General features: G+C 41.8%; 1 protein-coding gene across 1 annotated transcript in view; it reads left to right on the top strand.

Annotated features, from left to right (window-relative positions):
• Window positions 1-23985, top strand: part of RERE (arginine-glutamic acid dipeptide (RE) repeats) — a 267612-nt gene that overhangs the window by 92081 nt on the left and 151546 nt on the right. The window contains exon 6 of the mRNA XM_014546200.1: window positions 9493-9597. Coding sequence (XP_014401686.1) covers window positions 9493-9597 — 105 coding nt within the window. The remainder of the gene's footprint in view (window positions 1-9492; window positions 9598-23985) is intronic.

Below are 23985 nucleotides of genomic sequence, written 5' to 3'. Positions count from 1 at the left end.
CCTGTTCGCTTCAGTGCATGGCTGCCGGCCGCCATCTTTGCTGACAGTTAATTTGCATAAGGATATGCTGATTAGCCAATGGGAAGGGTAGCGGTCGTACGCTAATTACCATGTTTCTCTTTTATTAGTGTAGATAGATATTTTAGAGTATATTTTCTGGAAGCCTGGGACCAAGAAACCCTAAACTAGCTGTTTAGGACTTCGGATCTTCTTTTCATCCCAAATTAGTCTATCTCCATATTATGTTATGGTCACCCAGGATTATCCTATATAATAAAGGCTAATATGCAAATTGTCCCCTTGGGAGTTCGACTTACCAGTTCAACTGCTCGTTGTGACGTGCGCTGACCACCAGGGGGCGGCACGGAATGAAGGAAGGCCCTGGCCGGCAGCTGGGGAAGGAAGACCCCTGATCGCCGGCCAGGCCTAGGGACCCTACCTGTGCACGAATTTCATGCACCTGGTCTCCAGTAAATATATAATGATTGAAGTATGTTAATTACATCTTTGTATAATTCCCCAACCATCCCATAGCATTTACAAAGTTCCTTTAGCTCCTGCAAGTTCTTACCGAAGGTGTTTCATGATCCCTCCAAGGTCTTAGTTTTGCAGTTTAAGATACATTTCCTGTTTTTAATCTGTTGTTTTTATACGTGAAGTAACTTCAACCTACAGCATTTTTATTGTTTTTGTCTATACTAGATACCATAACTTGTCAGTCATTTTTTTACTTATCCATTCATCATATCACATGTAATTGAGCCACCAGTAGGGGAAAGATTCTGGATGTACTGAGGACACCTAACTCTGCCCTTGAATACCTCATGGTCTTTTAAAAACTCTTTTATTTGGAGCTACTTGTAGACACACAGAAAACTTGTAAGAACTGAGTTTTCATATATCCCTCCCCCAATCTTCCTCAGTGTTTACATCTTACATAACAATAGTACAGTTATCAGAACCAGGAAATTCACATTAGCCCAATACCGTTTACCTAAAGACCCTATTTGATTTTTGCTAAAGTTTTACTTCATTCAGGCTCAGGCTGCTATAACAAAATACCGTATACTGGAGGCTGGAAGTCCGAGATTGGGGGGGCCAGCATTTTGAGTTCTGGTGAGGGCCCTCTTCTGGTTTGTACACTGCCGACTTCCTGCATCCTCACATGGCTGGGAGCAGAGAGGGGAAGCAAGCTTCCAGGCCAGCACCACAAGACCCATTTTATCCTTCCTCTTTCCTTCGTAACTTCTTCCTTCAGCAGCGAAGAACACGTTCTTATTGTTTAGAATATATATTTACTTATTTTTATTCAGTTCTGGAATACACACAACTTAGTTTCCAAATTTGTAACCCATGTCCCTGTGAAAAACACATTTACTGACTAAATTTTTGTCTTTAGTCTTATCTATAATAATAAAAGCATAATATGCTAATTAGACCAGACAGCCGAACGACCTTCCGGACGAAGCTGGGGCTGTGAGGGCTGAGGCAAGCTGCCACGGCTGCGAGGGCTGAGCCCCTTGCATGAATTTCGTGCATTGGGTCTCTAGTAGTATATAAGCATGATACTGTTTTCCAAAGTTGCTTACATATGTAAATTTTGTTCTTACATACCTTCCTAAAGGTGGTTGTGCTATTCATTTGTAATATGGTTAAATTCATTTGTTAGACTTGGCATTCCGTTGGTTCCTTCTGGTTGATTTGGACTGTTTGTTTATTTTTTGGGTATGCAAAGGTTTGTGGACTGTTGCTGTGGTTGGTACTAAGGGCCAGAGCTGTACAAAGTTATAGCCTCCACCCCTGCTGTTATGATCTGAGTTCCCACTGCTTTCTCACTCACCTACTGTAGGTAACTGATTCCTTTACTTCTTTTTTTTTTTAAATTTTTAAAAATATTTTATTGATTTTTTACAGAGAAGAAGGGAGAGGGATAGAGAGCCAGAAACATCGATGAGAGAGATTGATCAGCTGCCTTCTGCACACCCCCCAGTGGGGACGTGCCCGCAACCAAGGTACATGCCCTTGACCAGAATCGAACCCGGGACCCTTCAGTCCACAGGCCGACGCTCTATCCACTGAGCCAAACCGGTTTGGCTGATTCCTTTACTTCTTATTCTTATTGCATTTTCTCTTCACAAATGAGCAAATACATGTCCATCTTACCTAATAATAGAGAAACATGTAAATTGACCATCCCTCCACTACACTCACCAGCCAATCAGGAGAGTATGCAAATTAACCCAACAAAGATGGTGGTTAATTTGCATACTTAGGCACAAAGTGGCAGAGTGAAGACTGAAGGCTCCAGGCCGGAGCAGGGAAGGCCTGGGTCCCTGGTGCGGGAGGAAAACCGGTGCCGGCAGCCAGGGGAAGGGAAGGTCTATTGCACGAATCTCTTCATCCAATGGGCCTCTAGTTTTATTATAATCTCTTCTTTCTTATCTGAAGGGCAGCATACTGTACTTTACTTTGCTTTTTTCACTTAGTGTCATGTTCTGGAAATTGCTCCATATCAGTGCACAGAGAACTTCCTCATTCTTTTTTGACAGCTGCATAGTACTCCATTGTGTTGATGTACCATAGTTTATTCAACTGTGCTTTCCTGTATGGGCATTTCAGTTTCCAGGGTGTTCCAATCATAAGTGATACTGTGGTGAATATGCTTGTGCATATGCTGGGTTAAAGGTTCATGTATGTGTGATTTCCCTCCAGAAAACATATGCCAGTTTGCATTTTCTCCAACAATGTATGAGACTTCCTGTTTTCCCAACAGAATGTGTTGTCTTTTTTTTTTTTTTAAGTATGCCAGTCTGATAGGTGAGAAATCGTATCTCAATGTTGTTTTACTTTTTTTTGCTAACAGTGAGTTTGAGCATTTTTTTCATATGTATGAAGGATAATTTTGCCTCTTTTTTGAGAGTGAATCATCTGTTTATGTCTTTTCTACTTGTCTTTTTCTTTTTGTCTCTCGTGTTTTAAAACTTTTTCATATATCTGTTGTATGTTGCAGATATTTTCTCACACTTCTGTCACTTTTATGCGTTTTTTAAATTATGCAGAGGCTATTTTTATCTAGTCACATTTATCAGTCTTTTATTTCCTCAGGATTTTGAGTCATAGTTAGAAAGCCTTTCCCTACACCAAATTTAAAGAGGAATTCTACCCCGTTGTCCCAGCACCATTGACTTAAGAAGTCTGTCTTTACCTCTGCAGCTTGAGATGCCACCTTTGTCATAGATTCTTTTCCATAAGTATTCTGGACTTGCCATTGTATTTCCTTCTGTCTCTTTATGTGCCAGCATCACAGTCTTTGAATTATAGAGTCTTTAAACTATGTTTTATTGTCTGATAGAGCTAGAGTCTCCCCCACCCCTTTTCAGGTGTTTGTTTTCCCATGTGAATTTTAGTATTAACTGTTTCAGTCCATAAAGCCAAGAGTTGGCATTTGTATTAGGATTGCATTGAATGTACAGGGCAAGCTGTGGGGAAATGCCATGATGGGTTTTCCAGCCCGAGAGCAGGGGGTTTTCCCATTTGTTCACGTTTCCTGTTACTTTTCAGGAGTGTCTGAGGAGTGTTCCTCAGAGACATGTCCCCATTCTTGTTACATTTATTCCTACACATTTAAACTCATAGGCAAATATTGATCTGTAGACCCTAGCAATAGAGAAGACACATTCTTCTATGTACCTTGGTGTATCTTAAAAAATGATCATATATTAGGTCACAAAAAAAACTCTCCAGTTAAAATGGAATAATAATAAAGTTTACAAATAAAAACAAAGAACAGAAAGGTCCTTTCATCTGGAAATTTAAAAGGTCCTATTATTAACAACTCCTGGCATAAGGGGAAACACAAATTTAAAATGATAATACAAATACTATAAACCGGAATGTATGGCATGCATTTAAAGCAATGATTAGAGAAAAACTAGAGAAACACATTGATATGAATAAAAAATAAAATTAAATGAATTCAATTTCCAGCTTAAAATGATAAAAAGAACAACAAATAAATAAAAAGAATGCACTGTTCTTTGCTAAATGTATATAGAAGAAATACTTAAGACAATTATATTTAGAAAGTGGGGAAGCACAAGGACTTGAGTGGAAGCAGTGTTGTATATTGTTATACTTAGAGCAACCACTGAGAAAACTATACAGAGTGATATACTAAAACACTGTAAATAAATCAAGATGGAATCTTGAAAAATGTTCAGATAACCCGTAGGAAGTCAAGAGAGGCAGAAGAACTAGAAACAGAAGAGGCTTAAAATAATCCTATGCCTGTCATTAATCAAATGGCTTGTAATAGACAACACACTTACTGTTTCAAAATCTTTCCCCCCTTTATTTTCAGGTAAAAGTGAAATACCTGTAAGCAAACACGCTGCTATAAGCATTCTGTCATCCTCACCCGTTTCTCTGAGTTTGCCTATGCTTGGGGATAGATGAAGACTTTCCCAGGTTTGGGTAGTTTTAAGGGAATGAATTTCTGGGCCGCAGTTTCCATTTGTATCCTCTCCTCGCATAAGGCGGTTCTTTTCTCTCTCCCTCATCCCCTTCCGATGGCCACCTCCCACTGGCCAGAGGGCTCTTCAGATGCTGCACTTCCCAGCTGTGACAGCACCACACCAAAGGGCTACCCACGCAGGTCTTTTTCAGGAAGCCCGTGTTACTCACTGATCAGTGAAAGACCTGAGGACACGGGCGTTCCTGCCTTGAGCCACGTTTCTGTTAACAGTGAAGGTTCACTTTAGAAATAGGGTGGCAGGACTTTAGGGGACTCCAAAACCAGCTGTTTCAACAAGGGGGGAGTGATGGCGATTTTCTCTGACCCGTCTCCTCCTGCATTCCACAAACGCGGTCAGATGATGTACTGCTTTTGATAGAGAGCACAGTGAGAAGGGGACTGTGGAAACAAAAGAAAGGGGTGCTTAAAATGTACACAGACACGCATTTTTAAATGTAAGCACTACTCTTCAGCAAGAGGTGCTGTGAAAATGCAGGTGGGCAAGAGAAGGGTCACAATCGGGAGTATATGAAACACAGTTCATTCTTATTAATTAATTACATTATTGTTTTCCATACTAACAACTGTCAACCTACTTTTTTACAGTTGCCCCACTCTATTTCAAAATGGGTGCCACCCAGTCAGAGCCATCCATGGTGGTCTTACCTGCTCCTGTCAACCCTGTCTTCAGCTCTGCTCCGTACTCAGGGCTCAGTGCAGGAGGGCTCATTAGCGGGCAAATGTAGCAACTTTAAACAGCCACAGCTGCATGCTAATGACTGTCATGTTTTATTTTCCCCTAATACTTTAAAAATATACAGTAAAATGCAGATTTTAAGTTTACATTTTCATAAATTTGTTTAACCCTAAGCAAGGCATGGAATAGTCCCACCATGTGAGAAAGTTCCCTTAGCTACTTTCCACTCAAAACTTCCCACCCAGAAGCCAACAGCTATACAGTTTCTCTTATCATAAATTATTTTTGCCTGCTCCACAACTTCATATAAGTGGAATCATACTTTTTCGTGTGTCTGGCTTCTTTTTTTAATATATTTTTATTTCAGAGAGGAAGGGAGAGGAAGAGATAGAAACATCAGTGATGAGAGAGAATCATTGATTGGCTGTCTCCTGTACACCCCCCACTGGGGATCGAGCCTGCAACTCCTGGCATGTGCCCTTGACCGGAATTGAACTCAGGACCCTTCAGTCCTCAGGCCGATGCTCTATCCACTGAGCCAAATCAGTTAGGGCATGTCTGGCTTCTTTTGCTTAATATTTAATTTTTGAGAATTTTCCATGTTGTGCTATGTATCAGTAGCGCTTTCTTTTGTATTGTTGTGTAGTATTTCATTATACAAATACACAAGGATTTGTTTACCCATTTCCTTGCTGGTGGGCATTGGGGCTATTTCTAGGCTAGTATGAATAGAGCTGATATGAACAAAAACAAAAAAGCGCAAAGACGGGAGCAATAAAAATAAAAGCAGAAGTTAATGAGAAAAATACTAGATCCAAGTCATCAAATTCTTTAAAAAACTCTAATATCTCATTAAAAATACATAATGACCAACTGGAATTTATTTCAGGAATTCGGAGTAGGTTACTATTGAGACTGTTAGTAGCATTTATCATGTTAATAAAGCTAAGGGAAAAAATGGATCTCTAAAGGCTAAGATTATGGTATGATCATTTCTAAAGCTAGTATCATATTTAATGGAACAGGAAGCAGGCAAGGATGCCTCCTATTTCCACTACTTCCCACGTTGTGTTAGAGGTTTAGTACAATTAGAGGCTTAAAAAACGGTAAAGAAGAAGTAAAATTACGTTTATTTACAAATCAGAAAGCATATCTGGAAAATCTCAGAGAATCAATGATTAAAGGATATCAAATACTAAAGAATTCAGTCAATTAACAGGCTATTCATATAATTAAATGGGAAGCAAATAGAGGACATATAAGTAATGGTAGATTAAAGTCCTGTTTATTACAGCTTCATAGTCATCTATCAGATGATATCCTTCTATTTCTACTGCTCTTGTCCTTCCCTAAACCAGTTGGGTTGCCCTCCCTAGGGAACATTGGCATTCCCTTGAGATAGTTGTGATTGTCTCCATGATGTCTGTGGGTGCTGTTGGGTAGGGCCAGGAATGCTGCTAACTACAGGATAGCTCCTGACAATAAAATGTCAGCAGAGCTGAGACTGAGAAACCCTGGCTTAAACGTATTTGATTTCTAATGCCTATGTTTAGAATCGTGGGGTGGTAGGGTTTTTATATTTCTAGTTAATACATTAATTACTCAAGTTTAAGGGTTACCTTAAATTTGAGAAATAACAAAGAATAATAAAAGAAGAATTACTTTCCTTTAGTGATGGACAATGATGGTGAAAATAGCTTATTTTACATAGCACTGAGCAGTAGACGTCTTCATCGACTTCTTATTTGATCTTAATGCTGTTATGATTGGTGCAGTAGGTCCTTTTATCCCTGTTTAACTGGCGAAGGAACTTACCTGTTTCTTCCTGGCTTCAGGGACTAAATCACTTCAGATAGGAGGGCAGTAAGGTGCAGAGTGAGTGCATTCTTCATCTGTAAAAGTGATCTCACCCACTTTCCTTAATTCCAGCTAAACACTGGACGTGTGGTCCTGGGCCTGAAGAGTTGATGCTTAGTCTGTATTGTCTTTAATTGTAACTTGTTATAGCTGCGAATTCGTGCTTCTAATAGAACTTTCTGCAATGATAGAAATATATAAATATGTGCTGTTTAGTGTGGTGGCCATTAGTCACATGTAGCTATTTAAATATATATATATATATATATATATATACACACACACACACACACACACACACACACACACACACACACTCTAGAGGCCCGGTGCATGAATCGTGTGTGGGGGAGGGACCACGGGAGGTTAGCTGGCCTGGGGGGAGGGACCGAGGGAAGTTGGCCACCAGCCCCAAGGAGGGAGCCAGCCCTTGGCTCCCCTGGGAAAGGGACTGCATCAGCTGCCACCCATCCCTGGTTCCCCATCCCAGCCCAGGACCGAAGGCCCCGGCGGGGTCGGGAGAGGAGGCGATGGTCGCAGGCCAGGCATGGAAGGAACAAATGCCGGATGCCAATGCCAATGCCAACACCACCATCGGCGCCCCACCACTGTGCGGTTCTCCTCCTTCCTTTGCTGCTGTGCTGCCACTGCGGCGGGCGGGCGACCCCCGGGGAAGGGGGAGGATGGGAGTGAGACAAACCCTCGTGTCCAGGGCTGACTTTCAATAGATCACAGTGAGGGAGCTGCTCTGCTATCTATGAAACCCCGACCCAGAAGCAGGTCTCTAGGAATGGTTTAGCACCCGGGGTCAATGGGGGCCGGCCAGCTTGGGGCAGGGGCCGCGGGAGGTTGGCTGTGGGAGTGCACTGACCACCAGGGAGCAGCTCCTGTGTTGAGTGTCTTTTCCCTGGTGGTCAGTGCGCATCATAGCGACTGGTCTTCCCGGTCATTCTGGTCATTCGGTCATAATGGTCGAGTAGGCTTTTATAAAGAGAGATATTAAGATTAAATAAAATTTAAAACTAATTTCTCTTCAGTTATACCACCCACATTTCAAGTGCTCAATAGCCCTGCATTATCTTCTAATCAGTAGTTCCCAAAGTAAATCAATAGATTGTTTTATTTCATTTTAAAAATGGAAATTGTCAGAGCCCATCTTAGCTTCTGTCCATTACTGAGGCTTTGGTCACCGTTATTTAAGTCCTGTGGGAAAGGGGGCATTACTTTTTCATTGGTAGGAAGTGAATGAATGTCCATTCCTATGTGGATATCCCTCAGCCAGTTTCTTCCACTGACACCTTGGCCATTAGCTGGTATGTGTGTTGTTAACAAATAACTCACGGATTCCCCTGGGAGTGGAATGCTGTTCAAGCAGTGGGAGGGAGGGCACGCCATGCCACTGGAAGCATCCTGGCGCACTCTTGATGTGCGTTTGGTCCTCCCATTTCACCTACTTTAACCATAACCTTTAGCTTCCACTTGGTATTAAAGTCACCTTCTGAAACCACTGAGGGAGTTGCAGTTCTTAAAACCTCCCTGCTGTCTAGGATAAACCTCCCTACTTTCTAGCTTCTAGGAAATTATTTCAACATGTATGTGTGTGTGTATGTGCACATGTGTGTGTGTAGTGGGAAGGTGGGCCCTACTGCATGGTATAATGCTGCTGACATTTACATTTGGTGCATGAAACATGGCTTAAGGAGTTGGGCAGTACTGGAGAGTTTTCAGCTATATTGTGGTTTACGTTTTCTTGGTAGATGAACCTGGACATCTTACTCCTCCTCATCGCAATATTTTTATTGGAATGTTTTTTCAACTTAAGGCCTTTAATATTACTTAAAAATTTGGGGAGGTTTTGTTTGTATATTACAATGCATCCATATATTTTAAAAGTTAAAATTGCTCTGTTTTAATTTTCAAGTCAGTTTACTTCTTGTATGTTAAAGGAGAAACATCTACTGAACGGTTCCACGTTCTGCCCATCGTCAGGCAGCAGGAGGAAAGGCCGGTTTGCTCTGATGATGTAGAAGGGCTGAAGAGGGCCATTTTCGTCATTTAACTGTGGCTTTAAGTTCCCCCATCATTTCTAGTTTAATAAACTTTCATCACAGTTATGCCCACAATTTATCTTTGTAGTTTAATTTTACCGTATGACTAAAATGCTGAGGTAAAAGCAATGAAGTTGTAAAGTTGTAAGCTGAAGCAGTCATGAAACAAAAAAATAGATTATATTGGGCATTTTCTTCCAGGGGAACTCCCAGTTGTTGGAATAGATGATTACAGAGTTTGTAGCTACATCTACAGGTTCTTAGAGTAATGTGGATTTAGTTAATACCGCCCCCCCCCCACCCCTCCAATAGTATTTTGGTTTACAAAGCAATTGAGGGTATTACTAATGTATTTTTGTTTGTTTGCTTATTTTCAGAGGGAAGTGTAACATCTCCCATTTTTCTGACATATTTGCTGCTAGAGAGTTTAAAGCCCGAGTGGATTCATTTTTCTACATATTAGGCTATAACCCTGAGACAAGGTAAGTGAGTCACTTGGGCCCACTCATTGAGAACTTCTGCTTTTCTGACTGTGTGTGTGTGTGTGTGTGTGTACATCTGGGTAAATACTATTAAGGTTAAAAAAAAACACACAAACCCTCCAAATCCTATAGTAAACCTCTTTGGAAGGAGTTATAATGAATGTTTTTGGTGTCTAAAGCAGCTTTAGTGTCTTTCTTTCAAAAAAAAGGAAACGTGAGAAAATTTGGATTTAGAGAGGGGGAAAAGACACATGTTTAGTTTATCTGTTTTGAATTTATTATGAATTGGCAGATTATTTATTACCTTAATGTGTATTCTGTCACACCTTCCATGATACCATATTGAAAACACTAGAACCTCATGGGAAGTTCTACAAATGTAAGGATTTAGAAAGAAATAAAAGATACTTGGCTCAAGGAGGTTAGTGGAAGAACCTCATTAAGTGTAATAGCAAGATGGGTAATCGTTTTAGGGGAAACCTTTTCCTGGAGGATGCTGAGAAATTATATGTTAAGACAGTCAACCTAGGGTCAGTAAAATGTACCATATTTTTTGTTGTGGTTGTAAGAGGCTGTATAAAGCCTTATTAAGGCATATATCGAACAGCTATAGTGGTAATAGTGTAAGGGTCACCTTTTTTGCTTACCGTTTTTCTTTAGAAAACAGTGAATTTTAGCTTTTATTTTCTCTTTTGAAGTTTGCCCTGTTCCAATGACAAAGAAGCTAACCAATGGTAATATTGCAAAAGCATCTTATATTTTGAAATGTGTATTTTACATTTGCATTTATTGACTGCCTGGTCATTCGTGTCTTCCTGTTGCCCAGAGGAAATGTGGAATAGTTGAACTTGGATTTCTGTCTAGACACAACGGAGTCTATTATTTTAGTGATGCCATGTTTATGTAACTATCTGGTAAATTGTTGTCATATTGCACAAGCATATGTATTAGTGAATTGACTAAGTTATGTAACTATCTGGTAAATTGTTGTCATATTGCACAAGTGAATTGACTAAGTCGCTTTTGTGTTTTAAATGTTTAACTTTTAGGTTTATCACAACCAACCAAATTATGTATAACTCGTTTTGGTTATATATCTGTTTTTGCTGAAGGCATATTAAAAAGTGGCATATAACGTACCTGTGTCAGCGAGGGACTCACAGCTCCGGCTTCATTTTCCTTGTGTGTCGCTGGCAGTCACTCAGCGTGATCCTTCCCATTTGTCCTAACGTGTGGGTGAGGTGTGCCAAAGGAGACGGTCTTTGTCTCTCACCTGAAAAAGCAACTCAGAGCCGTGCCTGTGTGGTGCATGCCCGGGCCCTGCTTCTGAGTCACTTCTGTGAGCGCTTTGGCTTCTAGCCACCGTGTGTCCCTGTCCCTCTCGGTGCTGGTGTTCCCCGTGCCCCGCTTGTGCTCGGTCTGTTGTGAGTGCTGGAGGAGTGCTGGATGAAGTGATCAGGTGTTTGATTGTGTACTTGTAAGTGAAGCTTGTGGCAGATCTCACACTTCTTACAGGGTGAGTATGAGAATTTGTAGCAGTGGAGCCGGTATGGCTTCCACTCTGAACTCGGAGTTGGGTGTACAGTTCTTGTGGCTGCTCAGATGATCAAAAGAGTGTATGTGATTTAACAGACTGTAGAAACGCTGTTTGTGTTTCTCCACCTGGCCATGCGCAGCCCAATCTTTAAAATGCTCAGGGTGCATATCGCTGCAGAACTTACCTCTGATACCTCTGTTTCTGTCTTTGTTTCAAGTTTGTGAGGAATGGGGCTGTATGGTGAGCTGGTTTCTCGGTAGTCCCCACTTGAATGGGTGGGCCTGGCATGTAATGGTGGCTGCATGGTGCTGTGTGCTGACTCAGTGCCCTGAGGCACTTGAAGAGGAAATGTCAAACTGGCACTAATCCTGGGAGGTAACGCCTGTATCGGGAAGACCACTGGAAGGTAAAGACAGGCAGTTCTGTGACTGCAAACTCGGATGACTGTTCCTTCCACTTAAATAATGCAGGAACTGTGCTCCGAGTGAGCAGCTGGAACCAGAGTTTAGATAGAATTATTATATCTCATAGCAAATTTTCTGATAGTAATTAAAAGTTGATTTATGTACTTTTCTGTAATTTATTTAGCATATTAGAAAGCACTGAAAGCTTGGAATATTTTTTTCACGTTTATCACATAGATCCATTATAAACCCCAGTGTTTGGCTACCTTTTTATTTTTTCCCTAAACTGGTTACTATATTTCAGAGTGTTGTGTCTTGCCAGGGACTTGGTTGTCCAGGACTTCTGGTTCTGATGGCGTTAGTTTGTTGAACACATGTGTGATAGGGAACAGACCCGCCGTTGCCTTTAAAATGTGAGAGATGCGTAGTCTCTTATCTTTAATTCTGAAATCTGAACACTGAAAATATCAAAAGATTTTTATGCTAAGTTTGATGCTGACACTCATTTGATGGTCACACTTGACTTGAACTGATATGAAGCTATTTAATTCTTAATTTGTTCACTTTGTGTGGGTTTGCACAACTTGTACAGCAAAGTACTAATGTGGTAGAAGAGTGGTCATTTCTTGGTCACTGTTGGGGTGTTACATAGTATATGGTATATTTACTCTAGTACCTTTCTAAATCCAAAAAGCTCTGGATTCTGAAAATCCTCTGACCCTAAGGATCTTAGCTGAGGGGTGGTGATACTGTATGTTTGTTAACATTGATGTTTAACTAACAAAACTTATTTGGGAAAATAAAACTAGGGGCAGATGTTTTTAGCTTTAGGTAGGACACAAGCTAAAAGGGGCTGACAAATGAGAGAGGCTCGAATCTAATGCTGGCCTAAACTCTGAACCCTTAAGTGGGCTTTGCTTTTGGAGTTGGTTTTGACATTTCTGCACTCAGGGAGTGTTCACTTTTGCTGTGTGTACAAGATTCACCCCAAATTTATTTATGTAGTCAGCACACTCTGACTCAGGCCACTGAGTTAGGAGGGGAAGGAAGTAATGGTGAGTGGAGTCCCAGAAAGAACGATAGTGGCCATTTGAGAGGAGATGCCTTTATCTTTAAATTATGAAGCATGAACTTCCCAAGGACCAGTCCATTTGTCTCCCCTTGCTAATAAGAGTTCTTTAGGTCCCAGAGTGCATTTAGGGATAGCGAAGGAAACATATAATTTAAAATGGAGCATTTCGTATGGATGGTCACTGCTGTATTGTCTCTTTCTCTTCCTTTTTCCCCTCTTCCCCAACATTACTGTCTTTCTTATGAAATTATCAGTGGGTTTGGTCTGTAGCATGAAACATCTGATTATATTCTTGGTACTTTGGTTTTTAGTATGAGTCTTCTCTTAGTAATCCGGTGGAAAACAAGTGGAGGGCTCAGATCTGATCTTCTATCTCACCCAGGAGAGAATGTTCTTAATCACCTGCAATCAGCTGTACCCTCTTCACTTTTCTTCTTCCCGGAAGGAGCTGCTGCTTATATTTAGTAGTAATCTTAAACTGAGGCATTTGCAAGGTCTTATAAGTTAATCGTTCCCTGACTGACAATGGCAGTAATGTTACTGACGATGGCTAGTTAGTGAGCAGTATGTGCCCACTCTGCTGTGAGTGATGTACTTAATTCATTTTATTCCACTTTGTTTTGAAACAGTATCAATCTTATAGGACAGTTGCAAGTATAGAAGACCCTTTCTTCTTTTTTAAAATATATTTTTATTGATTTTAGAGAGGAAGGGAGAGAGAGATAGAAACATCAGTGATGAGAGAGAATCATTGATTAGCTGCCTCCTGCATGCCCCACACTGGGGATCGAGCCCACAATCCAGGCATGTGCCCTTGACCGAAATTGAACCCTTTAGTCCACAGGCTGATGCTCTATCCACTGAGCAAACCAGCTAGAGCCTGACTTTACTTCTGATAAACATAAATTTTCTGCTCACATAAAGTTAAGGAAGACTCCATTAGAACAGCATATTCATTCACCTGCTCATCTCCCCTTTATTTAGAAGTGTAAATGCTGCACCTATTATTTGCTAGGGGAGGAGAGAGGGAGGTCAGAGATAATGTAGATGTACCTGTGGTCAGCAGACATCTGAGAAGACCTTGTGATTGGCCATCGAAGGAAGCAGTAGGACAGGCCATATGCAGGTAGGGTGTGCATATCCCTGCAGGCAGTCAGGTGACAGGTAAGGAAGTGTGCTGGCAGGCAGTCAGAAGCACTACGCAGGTATCTACTCTACAGCCAGTGGAGAAAAAAAAGACCCAGGTGATTAGAGGCCCTTCAGTACTGAGTATAGTTCCAAGGTGTCCTTGGTGCAAGACGAGGCTTGGTCAGTGGAAACAGTCCATTTCTGGAACTGGGAGTCTGGTTCAGTGTGGCACGTTGCCTTACTTAAATACCAAACCACTAGGTTTCAGTGCTCCTTGATTTTCTCTGAGGAGGAGGACTGAACCCATATTCTGAGGTTGGACTGAACTTGGAGCTGGATGTTAGTTGATACAGTTGGGGATTAGAGCACTACGAAGCGGGTAGCCAGGCAGGTCAGGCCCCTCGGTGCCCCTAGACTGTCCACTCTCCAGACTCCATGAGAACTCATGGCTGAAGGTGAGTACAAGTATTTTTTTGTTTCTTTGATATATTTTTAAATTTTCATTTTGGAATTTTATGTACCTAACTTAAAGAAGGGTTATGAGGTTAGTACACAGAACTCCCATATATAGTTTCCCCAACTCAACAATTGTTGACATTTTGTAATATTTGCTATTTTATTTTCATGGTATTTTATGTGTTATCTTTTTAACTTTATTACAGATTTGCTTATTATCTCTGTTTTTGCCATATTATTTTCCATATTTGCTCCATTACTATCTCTCTAGTATTTTTCTTTCCTGAAACATTTGGAAATGAATATCGGACATCAAGCTTCTTTTCCCCTAAATATTTCAATGTATATTTTCCAAGACCAAGGACATTCTCTTATACAACCATTGTATGGCTATCAAAATCAGGAAAGGTCACATTGACATAGTAGTGTATAGTCTAATATAGTTCATACTAGAGGCGCCCAGTGCACGAAATTCAAGCACGGGGGCAGGGGGGGGGGTGGTCTCTCAGCCCGGCCAGCACCCTCTACATTCCGGGACCCCTTGGGGGATGCAGCACCCTCTACATTCCGGGACCCCTCGGGGAATGCCCGACTGCCGGTTTAAACTGGCCGTCGGACATCCCTCTGGGTCCCATCCGGGACCGCTGGCTGCTAACTGCTCGCTTGCCTGCCTGCCTGATTGCTCCTAACTGCCCTCCTGTGCTGGCCTGGTCGTCCCTAACTGACCTCCCCTGCCGGCCTGGTTGCCCCTAACCGCCTCTACCTTGGCCCCTGCCACCATGGCTTCGTCTGGAAGATGTCCGATCTAATTAGCATATTACCCTCTTATTAGTATAGATTGAAATTTTGCCAGTTTTTCGAGTACTTACCTTTATCATAATTTTTCCCTATGATCATGTGTTGGCATTTAGTTGTTGTGTCTCTTTATATCCTTAACCATTCTTTGTTTTCATAACATGTTTCTTAGCCTTTTTGTTTTTTTATGGCATTGACATTGTGGAAGAGTAGAAGCCAGTTTTGTTGAATATTCTTCAGTTAGGGTTTGTCCATGTTTCCTCCTGATTAGATTTAGGTTATGTAATTTTTGCAAAGAAATACTATATAAGTGATATTGTGCCCTTCTCAGTGCATCAGATGAAGTTTTTGAGGTATAAAATAAGAAAGTTGGGTGGTTCCAATAAAGATGATTTTGATACTTTCCTTGCCCCTAAAGATCTTAAAATCTCTTAAGGAGAGGGGAGGCACCCAGAAGAAGCTGTGGTGCGTTAAGGTACAGCAGGACAGGCACAAAATTCTCCCAGCTTTCCAAGCTGGTCCTGTAAGGAGATTCTCTGGAGGGGCTGGTTGGAATTGTGGTCGGGTGGGTGGATTCTCCTCGTGAAAGAGTGTGAAAGAGGAGAGTGACCCTCCGGTGTGCTGCCACCGAGGGGTGACGGGAAGGGGGTCTGTCCAGCTGGTGTGTAAAGGACAGCTGTGAGTGATAGTGTCAGGAAAGACAGGCAATGAAGAGGATGTTGAAGTAGGTTGGGGTCACTACTGGGGTCCAGTGTTACAGAGGAAAGGCCCTAGGATGTTGGTAACTTGCCCTGAGTCACTCAGGGCCTTTGTGGGACCAAAACTACAGTTCATGTGTCTTGACTTGTTATAGTGAGGGTGTTGTGCTGTGCTCAAGGAACAGTTCCCATGGTTTTTCAGAATAGTGATGAATTTATTAAATTATTATCTTCAGTTGAATTTTTCTAGGAAGCATTTTCCATATAAAGGGATATAGTAAATCTTTTAAAAAATCCACATTTGAAGGAAATACTCTGGTGGTCATATTAACCTACTTGACTGCTAGGTTCTAATTTAATTGCTCTTCTTTTTAGAAAGTCTTTTTCTCTAGACTGTTTCTAGTTATTCCTGGGGCATGTTATCTTATATACCAACTAGAGGCCCCGTACATGAAATTTGTGTACGGGGGGCGGGGCACAGGGGTTTCCCTCAGCCCGGCCTGCGCCCTTTCATAGTCTGGGACCCCTCGGGGGACGTCCACCTGCCGACAGTCGGACATCCCTCTCGCAGTCTGGGACCACCGCCTGCTCACTGCTCCTTGCCGCTCAGCTTGCTGCTCCTTAGCGCTGCCACGGAGGCGGGAGAGGCTCTCCAGCCTGGTGGTCAGTGCACATCATAGCGACTGATCGTTCTGGTCGCTGTGCCATAATGGCCGCTTAGGCTTTTATTATATTGATAGGGGAAATGGTGTTCTAACCTATAGACACTTGCTTCATGTGCTGGGTCAAAAGTAAAACTTTTCAAGTGTACCTGGCATTTCTTGTGTTGTGTCAATTACATTTTTGGCATAATGCGAGTTTTTATTTAATCTCAGTGTCAGAACTTGGTGATTTAGTAGCACGAACACGAGCACCAAGAAATGGAATGGGTTCTGCCTGAACTTTAGGAATCTCGAGGACACAGAGTACTCTTAAGCAGTTTTTAATTTCTTCACACTCCATTACATTTGTAGGAAACAGAATTGGCACTGCTCTTTCCCACCCTATCTCATCCGTTATACATTTTAGGGCATTCATGGTCTCTCTTTTTCTTAAATTATAATTAAGTCATAATATAAAGAATCATCTCTTAGTTTGCAAAAACTCAGACTACATACACATCCAGACCTCGGGTTCTTATATGGCTGACAGCCCAGTTTGCCTTACTTTGGAGGAGGAGTTTGGGAGAGAGGGCATGAATGTGTTTTTAAGGATTTTAACAGAAAATGCCTTGGCTGGTACTGTGGGCAATAGGAATACTTCATAGTGCTCAATACGACTAGGATCGTGTGGCCTTGCTTACGTGGCTTTAGCAATCCTTTCTGATTACCTTTGACTGAATTCAGCTTCCTGGGCAGTGTTCTGAAGAAGTGCCTGAGTTCTGAGGCAGGAGACCACCACATCTGTGGATGTCGGGTGCTGGTGGCAGGGTGTTCTTCAACCTCTGGATTTGGACCTCCCTGTCCTTACTATTAGAAATACATTCTCTAAGTTAGACATTGCTGACTGGGTGCATATCACTGTAGGAAATGTTTTTATTTATGATTTGGGGAGATCTTAGACTTCTTATCTAAAGGGGATGAAGCTCTTTGCATAGAATAAGGTGGTTTAGATACTCTGCTCCCTGTACCATCTCCCCACCTGCGTTGTGTTTGTAGCTGTGCAGTACCCAGCACTCCACAGCTTTGCCAGGATTGTTCCTGTGCCCTTTCCCTAAATGTTTTGAAGTTTTCAGAAAGAAATTTTGTGGGGTTGCTCCCCTTAAGTAGCTACTGCTATGGTGGTTTATTTTTAAAGGTTTTTAAATGTGCTGCCGTGTTTCTGTTAACTAATCTTGTATAGTTATTCATAGTGTATTTTTTATTCTCTTCTTCTTGAAGATCTCGCTATTTAAAACCACAAGTTGTTATTATTTTTTAAAGACAAAACTTGCTGTTGTCTTGACAGAGCAAGGCATTTTTCGGAAGCCTCTCAGTGGCACTGCTCGCTGAGTCCCCGTGTCGGCTGTCTCGGATCCCCTTTCGAAGGCCCCACTTCCCTGCACACTAGCTTGGTCTGCGGGAGAAGCTGCAGAGGCTGTTGGCTGGGCTTTATTTACGGAAACAGCAGGGTTGAGATTGATTGCGTTGAGAGACAGTGTATGGATGAGGGAGGGTCACAGCACATGCTCAGTGCTGTCAGTGTGAGGGGGAAGTTTCTGCGTTCTGCGTGAAGGCTTAGGTCATAGCACACGCTCAGTGAAAGCTCTGTGAGGTCTCTCAGACTGCATGTGCCTCCATTTTGAGTTGTTAAGAGTAGAAAAGGGCAGAGTTTTAGCTGTAAGAGAGATCAGGGAGGCAGCTAGACTCACCAGAGCCTCTGTTAGTCATGGATGATCCATTCAGCCCCTGCAGGTAGGCTAATCTTCCTCTGGCCTCACCGAGACAGGGATGGTTTTTGCTGCTCTTTCTCACTTTGAAGATGTTTATGAATCATTTTATCATTCATAGTGCATGTTCCTGAGAGCCTTTAATTCAGCCCCGGTTGGCCACGTAGGTGGTGTTGTGAGGCGTGAAATCAGAGCTAAGGATGGGGTCTACCCGGAGATGCATTAAAGCAAATGGGGAACCTTGTGGGTCCCTCTGTCCCCGTCCTCTTCCCCTTTCTCTCATCTCTTCCTCTGGGTGTAGTTTTAACCGAAGTCTTGCTGGGTGCCCTGTGCTGAGCTCGTTTGCCTTCAAGCACCTGCAGAGCAAACCTGTAGGCTGCTGCGTTAGCAATGCCTGGGCCAGAGCAGCTCTGTTTGGGTGTTTTAGGAAGGGTGGTAGGTGGGCAGCTATTGGTTGCTTTGAAGGTGGGTGGAACCTGTTTTGATTGAGAGCCTGTTTGCCAGAGCAAATTATAATTCTTGTAATCTTTTCGTGACATCTGAAAATGAAATAGTGCACATGTTTTGACGTATGCAGGGGAAAGTTACGGATTATGGTTGCAACAGTATCACCTTAAAATGGATTTTTTAAATAAATGAAAAGTTATGTCACACCACTTTTTACTGTCAGTGCTTCAAAAGGAAGCAATCCTCTCTTTCTTTTGGAGCTTATGGAAAATTTCTTGGCGATTAAAAAAAACTGTATGCAGTGGCGTGTGTTAGCCGTTGAGGTTCCAGGTATTTTGTTTACTCGTTTTGTTTTAGCAGAGGATGGCACTGGTGTGTGTGTATTTTGTTGTGTGACCTGCGAATTCTGTAGAGAGGAGAAAAGAGAGGAGTTGATGCCTATTGAAGTGGAGGCATTGGCCAGGCCAGCCTTTGTGCCCACAGCTTGATGGGGATGGACACTCGTCTTTTCTGGACCCAAAATTCTGTTTTTGGTGTGTGTCCCGTTTGCAGATGAGGCTCAGAAAGATGGCTGTCACTGCGGTGAACTTAGGGAGCCTACCTAGGTTGAAGTCTTACCCCAGTAAATACTAAGTGAAGTGTTTAGATTGTATTAGTTGTTCCTCTTTCTTTTGAGAAGGTTGGGGAAAACTGAAGTGCCACTTAGTTTTGTGCATTTCTGGGGCTGAAGGGAAGCCAACTATAGATGAACGTGCAACTGAAAAACTCACAGGATGACACAGGGAGAAATTCTTCCTGTAGAGAAAAAGTGACAAGAGGAGGCCCTTGATTTTGATGGACAGTTTTGGGAAAGCTAATAGTGCATTCTAGACACTGAAAATATTGCTGAAGTGTAATCTGGCTCCTAGCAGGTTAAGTTTTAGGATTGCGATTAAGCACATGGATTATGCAGGAGTAATATAGGGTTAGCACATTTATTACTGGTTTTTAATCCCTTTTTTTATTCATGTGAGAGCTGGCTTCCTATTCTGATTTTATTTACTTATTTTCTTCTGTTATTATTATATTTATTTGAACATTGCATTTGGGAGTTTGGAGCAGATACCCGCTTTCCCCCAAACCAGAGAGCGGTGCTTCGGGACTGTGTCTTACTCACTCTATGTAGAAGCACATTTACTCTTCTAAGTCTACAGTTGTCCTTTCTTCAGAGAAACTGGGCATTGAGTACTTGTTGGTCATTCACATGTGGGATCCTTGCAGGACTAAAGGTTCAGGTTTATTTAGAAAACGCATTACTTGAATTAGGAGAACACTTACTGGGGAAACAGTTGTGGAACTGCCTTTCTGTTCTAGGATCTTTCATTCTTCTCAAACTTTTTTATTTTATTTTACATTTAGCAAATAAAATGTGAACAGGAAGTTCTCCTTGTAGCTGAATCAACTCTGGCCAGGTTCTCCCCCCTTGTCTGGCTGGCCTGGTCTGGCCTCATAAAATGTGTATTTGTGGAGCTTGAGTGCAGCTGCCTGTTTAGATGGTGAGGACTTAATAGTTACTCTGGTGATGCAGTGGTCGGCAAACTGCGGCTCGGCAAACCACGGCTCACGAGCCACATGCGGCTCTTTGCCCCCTTGAGTGTGGCTCTTCCACAAAATACCGGCTCTTCCACAAAATACCGACTTCTGTGCATGGGCCACGAAGTTTCAATCGCACTGTACGTGCGCGCCCCCACGTGGTATTTTGTGGAAGAGCCACACTCAAGGGGCCAAAGAGCCGCATGTGGCTCGGGAGCTGCGGTTTGCCGACCACAGACTATGGGAACGGAACCCTTTGTTAAGAGTCCAATGTCTGTGTTTCAAATCCAATAAAGTAAGTCACTAGAGCTATATCTTGGGTGATAAGTGTTTGTTCTATACGTTCCTGTCTTGGGAAAAAATACTTTGGGAATGTTATTTGCTGGCCAGTCATCTTCTGGTTTGGGGTTTGTGTGCTTGCTTGTCTGGTGGTGGTAGAGATGGAGGAATAGCACTTGGAAAGTTACTCTCCTGGTTAGTGAAGTTGTCTAGGGTCTGTGTTGCCTGGACATTGAAAACATGCTAGTTAGTTTCATTTTAGCTTATTGCCCCCCTCCTGTTGTACTTCACAGTATCAGAATGAGATAGAAAATAGCACATTTCCTACTGGATGTGATCATGAATCTCCTCCCAAACTGGTAATCATCTGTATTGAGTAGTTTCTGATAGAGGGGGATACAGGTTCTTGAACATATCTTTAAAGCTAACCTAGTCTCATGATGTATACTCTACTACTTTCGGTCTAAGCTAAAATAGTTTATTCAAATTCATTGGGGTTATTAGACATTATTTCTATAGTTCAGAATTATTTGATCTATACATTTATTTGTGATCATTTGGTTGATTGTCTTCCCTATTAGATTCTAAGCTTTGGGGCATGGACCATGTCTGTTCTTTAGCCTCAGTTCCCAGGAAAGTGCCTGACAAATGGGCCTCCAGCCTAAATATGTTGCATAAATGAGTGGCATCTCTGGTAAGAGAACAGCCTAGATTTGGAGTTAGAGGTACAGTTCACATTCCACCTCATAAATGACATTGGACCAGCTGTGACATTGGATAAATTCCTTCCCTCCCCTGAACGTCAGTTTTCTCATGGGTAATAGAGAGATAAATAATAGTTCTTACAGTTGTTATTAAGATTGGATGAAAACTATGAAAGTGTTTGACATATAGTTGCTCAGTGTATTATTGTTATTAATTCAAAGGCCAACTCTACAATCCTTTGTAGGTATGGTTCTCTCAAAAACCTTATTAATGAAAACAATGCTAAGAATTATGTTAGGAATTAATGGTAAGTTAAGTTAGTGACCAATGTGTTTAACCACCATTTACTGATCTCCTTTTTTTCTTACGCTCTTTGGGTGTTTATAGTTTTCTTTACACTTCTTGAATATCTTTGTAGAGAAGTTTTACTTCCATATTTGCATAACATTTGGTGCGTTCAGCGTTCAATGTTGTTCTTTTCTTACCACTTTCTCTAATTGTGTGTGTGTGTGTGTGTGTGTGTGTGTGTGTGTGTGTGTATTAATGCTTGTGTTGCCACCAGAGGTGCTGCTAGATTCTCTCTACCCCCCCCCCCATATGCTCACCACTGTAGTGAAGAAGAAGAAGAAGGCTATAGTCATATTTTTATAGCATTTTTCAGAGGCTTCCCAGTAGGAACAAAGTGACATTTAGACGTGTATTGTAGAGCTGCTTATTTGGTCCAAAGTCTCTAATTTTCTGGGGACACTCCATTTCTGTTCATTATAAAGTTTAATTTCAATATGCAAAAAATCAGCAACATTTCTGGTCTGGAGATTGGCTTAATCTTCAAATACTGCTGCTTTATAAATTATTTTCAGTAACAGTGGGATTTTAAAAATAAGTTGGTTTTCTAAAGCATCAGATATGTATGTGCGTGCAGCCTTGTGTTGGGCTCTGGTCCTGAGCAGCCATTTCCTTCTTTGCTGCCAGTGATGACAGTAAAACTCAGAAGGAACTTGAGGTGGGATGCAGCCGTGTGCCATGGTGGCCACTGCATGCTGCTGTGTAATGGCCGAGGCCAGACAAGACATTTAGACAGGGGAGTAGAGTCATTGCAGCACTTTGAAACCAGATTCTTTCTTACATGTTGTTTAACTTTTTTTTTTTATCATGTTTTATGATGTTAAATATTATTGTGTAGATGCCATGTTTACTGCATCTTATTGTCAGCATGGAAATTCTTCCTACTCCTCGGCCAATGCCTAAATTCTTAGCCTGGAATCTGAATGATCTATAGGGGCCCCTATGGAGGGATAGCTGCTTCTATGGCCTAGAATCCCTCAAAAGACCACCTTTATCTCCTCAAGTCTTGGTTTCTTCTGTTAAGCTGGAGGACTGGGTTAGATGGCCACTAAGGGACTTCCATCAGAGAATACTGTGATTCTGGTTTTTGGAGGAGTTCCTGTCTTGATCTTTGCATTTGTGTATGAATTTTGGAACATTAACTCTTTCAACTGGTGACTCTCTTTTTTCTTTTGATTTTTTTGAATGAATACTGAATTTTGTTTCTGCTGGGCACTTTATCAAACCTATTTCAGATTAATTTTGCTTGGAGGGCTAGCCTTCTGTTACAAGTGACTTGATTGGATTTTGTAACAAAATGTTTAGTTGCTATCAGTGGCTAAATAATAATTTCGTTAAAAATTTGGAGTCATTTATTCATTTAAAATATATTTAGTGAGTGCCAGTGGGCTCTGGGATATAATGGAGAGCTAAAAACAGACTTGGTTCCTATCCACATGGTGCTTTTCATCTAAAGAGCAAGGCATCCATTGAAAGAAATAATCACACAAAATAAATATAAAAGTAAGCCTGTGATAAGGGCTGAAGGATAGAGAGGTATTGCTTTGGGAACTCAGAATAGAGGAATTAGCTTCTGTTCTCACTGCCGGCCCTGCAGCTAATAATAGTAATGACTACTGTGCAACAGGAGCTGCGCCTACTTCCTTCCATAGATCAGTTTTTATTTTTATAGCAACCTTGCAAACTTCGTCGTTAAGAACTTTGTTTTGTAGATGAGGAAACTAAGGTTCAAAGAGATTGGAGTAAGTCTTCACAGTCACGCTTAGAGCTAACAAAACCTTGGTACTAAAATTTTAATCCAGGCTCATTTGACTCTGAAGTCTGTGTTCTTCCCCGGCACCTGAGCATCTAGACTCAGGCGTGTCTGCCAGCCCCTCCCTCCCAGTAGTGGGGTGCCAGAGTCATGGGGCATCCTGGTAGGATGTACAAAACATGGTGGTTTTATTCAGATTTAGGGAAAATATTTTCTATCTTAAAATGAATGAGAATATGTTCTGGAATAGAATATAAAATTTACATGATTTTTTAAGATACTATGTTAGACTTTAAAGAAATCACAGACTTGCTAAAGACTCCTTTAGAAATATGTGTTCATGTTGGACAAATCTGAGAAACTTTGTACACTATTCCAGTCTTCCACCTCATTAGCCTCATTTTTAAAACATATATTTTTATTGATTAGAAAGAGGGAGAGAGAGATAGAAACATCAATGAGGAGAGACAATCATTGATCAGCTGCCTCCTGCACACCTCACACTGGGGATCAAGCCTGCAACCCAGGCATGTGCCCTGACCAGGAATTGAACGTGACTTCCTGATTCATGGGTCGACACTCAGCCACTGAGCCACTGTGGCCGGGCATTAGTGTTATTTTTACGCCTGCCCACAACCCTTCTAAAAAGAAGTTCTCCCTGGCCGGCATGGCTCAGAGGTTGAGCATAGACCTAATGAACCAGGAAGTTACTGGTTCTATTCCTGGTCAGGGCACATGCCCAGGTTGTGGGCTCCATCCCCAGTATGGGGCGTGCAGGAGGCAACCGATC

The sequence above is a fragment of the Myotis brandtii genome, unplaced genomic scaffold (genome assembly GCF_000412655.1).
Source record: "Myotis brandtii unplaced genomic scaffold, ASM41265v1 scaffold434, whole genome shotgun sequence".
Taxonomy (NCBI): Eukaryota; Metazoa; Chordata; class Mammalia; order Chiroptera; family Vespertilionidae; genus Myotis; species Myotis brandtii.
The sequence above is the reverse complement of the archived record's forward strand: the minus strand, read 5'-3'. Positions and strand labels throughout refer to the sequence as shown.